This window comes from Orycteropus afer, unplaced genomic scaffold (assembly GCF_000298275.1).
Source record: "Orycteropus afer afer isolate SDZICR_OR568_19922 unplaced genomic scaffold, OryAfe1.0 scaffold00151, whole genome shotgun sequence".
Classification (NCBI taxonomy): domain Eukaryota; kingdom Metazoa; phylum Chordata; class Mammalia; order Tubulidentata; family Orycteropodidae; genus Orycteropus; species Orycteropus afer.
The window spans coordinates 1,269,438-1,275,378 of NW_006921738.1; the positions used below are offsets into that span (position 1 = coordinate 1,269,438).

A 5,941-nucleotide genomic window follows, 5' to 3' on the forward strand; every position below is an offset into this window, starting at 1 on the left:
CTTATGTAGTCCTTGCTTTTTGTCACATTAAGATTTGGAGATTATAAAATTTGACTGACTTCCATGAAACCAGTAAAAGGCTATATATAACATTTGACAGGAGTGATCTCCAAAATAATAAATTTACAAATAGTGGTGAGTTGGGAGTGTATGTGTGTGCATGTATGTATGCTCATGATGAAATAGGCCAGCCTTTCATCTTTTCTCTCTCTCTCAAAAAAAAAGGTAAAATGTTTACAAAACATTTTTCCTCAAAATTTAAAATTCATAGATGTAAGAAACATTTCAAAAAGGATAATGAAAAATGACACAAAAATCATAACCATAAAGGGTTGCTCCAGGATACACCTCAATATAACTGAAATTAGAAGATATCAATTCAAGGTAATTTCATTTGCTACACGTAGACATTCATACATATCAGGTGGCAGACTAGTTTGGGTGAGGCGGTTGCCATCCAAACGCAAATGTTTGATCTTGGAGTAGGATAATGGTCCCAGGATCTTACAGAAACTCTTCACATCAAACTCTGAAAAACACAGAGAATGAGGAATTTTAATACTTCTTTTTAATAAAATGACTCAAAACAATCGGTCAGATGAAATACTCCTCAAGTGTAAAATATGGTTTAATAGGACTTATTCCCATTTAGAATAGTCACTTACACTGTGTATTTTTGAATTGTAGACTATTGAAGACATATTTAAATTATAAAATGGTGTAACATTTACTCGGGAGCTCTGGTAGCATAGTGCCTAAGGCACTTGACTGCTAACCAGAAGGCTGGAGGTTCAAACCCACCAGCTACTCCTCAGAAGGAAGAGGGGGGAATCTACTTCTGTAGTGATACTGCCTCGGAAACCCAAGGAGAGGTCACTGTGAGTCGGGTCCAACTCAGCGGCACAGAACAACAACAACAACATTTACTCAAGAGTAACTAGCTAAATCAAGATATTCAACTGAATTTTTCAAGGAAATGTAACTTATTTATTGTGTTATTAGAAATTAATTTTAGAAAGGCAATAAATGTATGACATTATCTGAGAACTCTTTTGAGATATTTAGTGTAGCCTGAAGAAATATAACGTGATGCTCTTGAATGAACAATCTAACCAATATAATCTCTGCTTTTATTCCTTAAAATACAAGATGTTATCTAGATAATCTCTGTAAAGAATCTACCAATGCCAACGTATCGTGAAAATGACAACCCCAAGCCAAAAACCAAATCGTGGAATAATCCACCATCTGTGCCACATTCTTTCTGTGACTAAGCTGCCATGAAGGCAATGCTAAGACTGTTACTGGGTTGCTTAGTCCGTGTGCACATAGAAACTGTAGTAGTTTGCTCAAGCCTATTACAGATTAATTTTGCCTCCTCCTTTAGCTCGTTATCTTCTTTCATTCTGAAATTCTAGTTAACAAAGGTTTCAAGGGAAGCCCAAATACACTGTACTGCTTTAAGATGCTGTCTTAAATAACTTATCAGTCTAATTCTAATGATCTTTCTTATCATACAAACCTCTGTTGTTTGTTGTTGTTATGTGTGGTCGAGTGGGACCTGACTCATAGCGACCCCTCCTTGGGTTTCTGAAGAGTATCACTATGGAAGTAGATTGCCCCATCTTCCTTCTGGGGAGTGGCTGGCAGATTTGAACCGCCAGCCTTCTGGTTAGCAGTCAAGTGCCTTAGGCACTACGTTACCAGAGCTCCCACTAACCTCTGAGAAAGTATTTAAAAAAACAAACTGACTGCCATCAAGTCAGTACCGACTCATAACAACCCCTCATTGGGTTTCTGAGGTGGTATCTCAATGGGAGTAGATTGCCCAGTCTTCCTTCTGAGGAGTAGCTGGTGGGTTTGAACTACCAGTGTTCCGGTTAGCAGTCAAATGCCATAGGCCCTACATCACCAGAGAAAGTATGGGACAATGGATGAAAATATGGGCTTAATACTGGAATTCCATGTTTGCCACTTACCAGATGAGTGACCTTGGAACATTTATTTGAACTTCCTTCTAAACTCATAATGTTCCCTACAAATTTAATATTTAAAGTATGTAAAGCATTTAACATTGTTTAACACATGTTGTTATTAGTTGCTGTGGAATTGAATGAATTGATTCCAACTTGTGAGGACTTCATGAATGCAGAGTAGAAATATTGCATAGGCTTTTCAAGACTGATGTTTTCGGAAGGTCACCAGGCTGCCTTCCCAGGCCCGTCTGGGCGTGTTCAATCTACCAACCTTTAGTAGTCTAACAGTTAAAGTAGTTCTGCCATCCTATTATTATCAGTACTTTTATTTGTTCTTTTCACCATATTAATTGGTAGGTAGAGGAGTTATGATTAGGTCAAAACTTAAGGTCACAACTTTAAAATACGAGATATTGTTTTTTGGGTATACATTTCCTAAAATTAAAAAAAAACATTAATGGTCTCTTTTAATTTTAGAGGAATTGATATGCATGATATTTATCTGGAAAAAAAATCATCTAAATTAAGGAGAAGCATAAAAGAGAGAAAACAAGAATACGTGACAAAATGTCAACGGGAAGAAAGAAAGGAAACTATTCATTATGCAATGGTTACTCTGTGGTTGCAGTATCAGTTTGGCACAGAATGACGATTGGCATTTCTCCCTTCACTATTTCTCATACTGGCCGTTCCATCCTTTACTCATACAAGACCTGGTCTTTATGATTTCAAATGTGCCTGTGTTTCCATCTCTCTCTTTTCTGTCTCAGAAAAGAAAGTAGCTTTGATCCTGGGGCTTATCCATCAAGTCTAGTGGATTTCTTCAGCCTTCAACTGTCTTAACATCCTTTATTTAGCATTTTAGTTCGCTAGAATGGCCTTCCTCCTAACCAAAAATGTTTAAAATTGGGAATACATATTACCACATAGTGAATGTTTCCCTGAGAATAACTGTAGAGGTTCAGCTATGATAGCTTGACTATATATTGTGTGTCAATCAAGTAGCATCAACCCTTACCTTGGCTGCTGTCCAGATATAACCAAGGACAATGTAGCTTTTCCAAGTTGGCAGTCATGGTTTCTTTCATTAGAATACCCAACTCAACTAGGAGTTACATGAAACTCTTGCAGTATCATAAAGTATCATATTCAAAAGATACATTTTATATATATTTCTGATAGCAAAATCTATATCCTTATCTAGTATGACAAGAGACCCAATTTCTGTCAGATAAAGATGTTCAATTTTAATAAATTATTTGAAACATATAAGTGTTTTATGTGTAAATTAGTGTTTCCCAACTGATTTTTTAATTTCAAAAATGAAATTCAAAAATTAATTTATCCATGAATCATAGATTTTCTCTTCTGCTAAATTCTATCAAAAAGTAAGGTAGGGAATGGTCAGTTTCAATTTCTCACCTTCATATGGATGTTTAAATTTGAAAAATGTCCTGGACAAGTGCATAAAAAGTCCAAGTGAATCAAGTCAAACTCCCATTGAGAAGATAATGAAAAATAAAGTATCATTGCAAAAGAGGGGAAGGAGAAATTGTGGAGGAAAAAATAAATGAAGAGAAAGACAAAGATGTTGTGTGGGAGAAAAAGAAAACTCTGTAATCTATTTTTTAAAATGAGCTGTTGTTTCCCTCTATCAGATTTCTGCCCTCCTTAATTTTCCTCAGAACTCTTATCAGAGCACTGTGAAAGTTACACAAGCCATTCCCACTGGGATAACAGAAGTAGATGGTGGACATGATAGAAAACAGTTGAGGCCCAGTTACAGCTATCAGGGAAGAACATGATCATATAGGTGCTATTTTGGGGATAAACAGGTGGGAGATGTCAAAGCCTCTGCTGGCTATTCTAGACTTATTTGTTCCTTCCTTAGCAAGACCTTGCTAAGAAATAATGTAGTATACATATCTCAGTCATAGAGGGGAAAATAATAATTTATAAATATAAAAATAAAACACAGATGGATTAATTAGGCCAGAACATGAATTTTAAAGAAATTAGAGTTTAAATTTCATTATCTTAATGGTCCCTTATCTGGACACTCCAAAGAAAACCGAGACATGAGATGTATTTTCTGAGCTAGAATTCTTCTGTGTTTCAGTTAGGAGGATATTTTGTTAGCATTTCCACTGAAAAAAAAAAAAAAATGGGGCCAGATGCAATATTTGTATTCACAACCTGAACACTTATGAACTTGAAGACGAATCAGTCAAATACTGGCACAGCTTTCTACTTACTTTCAAGTTCATTGACCTCCAGGTAATAGTTTTCAAGGTTTTCATTGACAGTTGGTATGCTTTTAAGCTTATTGTAGGAGAGATCTAGCTCCAAAAGTGATGACACATTAAAGGAATTTCCAGGTACTCCACTATCAGCCAATTCGTTATGAGATAAGCGTAAATACTGTAGTCCATTAAAGCGTTTGAAATACTCATCAGGGATGTTGCTGATCTTATTGTTGTCTAAGTAGAGAGTTAGAAGAGAAGTAGGAAGACCAGAAGGAAGTTTAGCCAGCTGATTGAAGCTCAAGTCAAGGTACTCCAGTGATTTAAGGCCCTTGAAAGCACCTGACATGCCATCATCTTTCAATTGATTGTGTTGAAGATCAATGAAGGTCAAGTTTACCAGTCCATCAAAGGAGCCGAGTTTCTTGATGTTGTTATGAGTAAGTTGCAGGTCCTCAAGAGATTTGGGAAGTGGGCCCACAGACTCTGTCAGGTTGTTGTAATTTATATGCAGCTTCTTCAGTTGTTTCAGTTTTGAGAAAACTTTTCCTTTTATTTTGCTGTTTTCTAGAAGGTTATGGTCTAGGATGAGCCACTGCAGATCAGTTACATTTTCAAAGGCCTTTTCTTCGATGTGGTCAATCTGATTGTTTCTGAGGTAAAGATACTTGATTCCAGGAGGTACCATTGGCACACTTTTCAGTTTCAGCTCATCGCAGTACATGGCAGTTGGATAGTTTGGAGGGCAATTGCATTCTGGGGCACAGTTTGGTGATGAGAGCCCATATATCGATAGGGGGAAGTCATAATCCTCATAGTAAGTGCCACTGGCACCACTGATTAATGCCAACAAGAGAGTGAATGTACTCAGGTTCATTTTCAAAAATGCTTTGATTCCTAAATAAGGTGAAAACATACATTACTATAAAATAATATGCTTTCAGGAAAGGAAAATTTGATTTGCAATGGTAAATTAATTTATAATGTGCATTTTATTATTTTATATTTAGTCATCAAATGATGTCTTTTTCACTTTTATTTAAGTACAACGATGAGGGTGGTTAGTAACAGACTGTCTGGTAGACAGGTTTCAGGTTAGATTGCATACACATACAACCCTTTCTGAGGTGAATCATAGGGCCAACTAAACCCATTGCTGTCAAGTCTATTCCAACTATAGTGACCCTACAGGATTGAGTAGAACTGCCCTCATAGGGTTTACAAGACTGCAAATCATTATAATGGAAGCAGATTGCCATATACTTTAGTTACCAGCCAAGCACTTTAGCCACTGCACCCCTAGCGTTCCTCTTGCAGATGAATCAGATTTAATTATTCCAGTCAACCTCTCTGGCTCCTTCTTTATGTAAATGGGTTCCTACGAGACGTTTCTAGGCAGTTTTCATTGGCCACCATGTTAGAACACTACTTTAGAGCACCTCTCAAACCTGGATAAATACAATATAAATTACAACAGTAAACAGTATACTCTACCTTACCATTCCATGTCAATTAAAATATCTCATTGGGAAGGCCCTTACTGAGATCATTGGCAGTCTGTGGGTTTGCCTGGGGAAAACTTGTTCTCATGTGATAAGTGTCCAGTTTATTCATTGCTGGTTTTGAAGAAGGGAAAGAGAATTTTGGGGTGGGTGTTTGTGAGCATGTATTTCCAACTTTTGTATTATATTTTATACTTTTAGGGGCATTGAAAATCTATGC

The 5,941-nt window shown here is 36.6% G+C and overlaps 1 protein-coding gene across 1 annotated transcript; it reads right to left on the bottom strand.

Moving 5' to 3' along the window:
• Positions 1-374: 374 nt before the first annotated feature.
• Positions 375-5,096, bottom strand: LUM (lumican). Its single transcript, XM_007946121.2, has 2 exons — positions 4,232-5,096; positions 375-529 (listed from the first exon to the last, which is right to left on the bottom strand). The coding sequence occupies exons 1-2, from the start codon at positions 5,094-5,096 to the stop codon at positions 375-377; spliced, it is 1,020 nt and encodes a 339-aa protein (XP_007944312.1).
• Positions 5,097-5,941: the final 845 nt, after the last annotated feature.

Bases quoted from the DNA above. Each gene is read 5' to 3' on its own strand.
- LUM (XM_007946121.2), bottom strand. From the start codon at position 5,096: ATGAACCTGAGTACATTCACTCTCTTGTTGGCATTAATCAGTGGTGCC. The intron at 530-4,231 runs GTAAGTAGAAAG...TGTGTTTTTCAG, and splicing joins GGAGGTCAATGAACTTGAAA to AGTTTGATGTGAAGAGTTTC.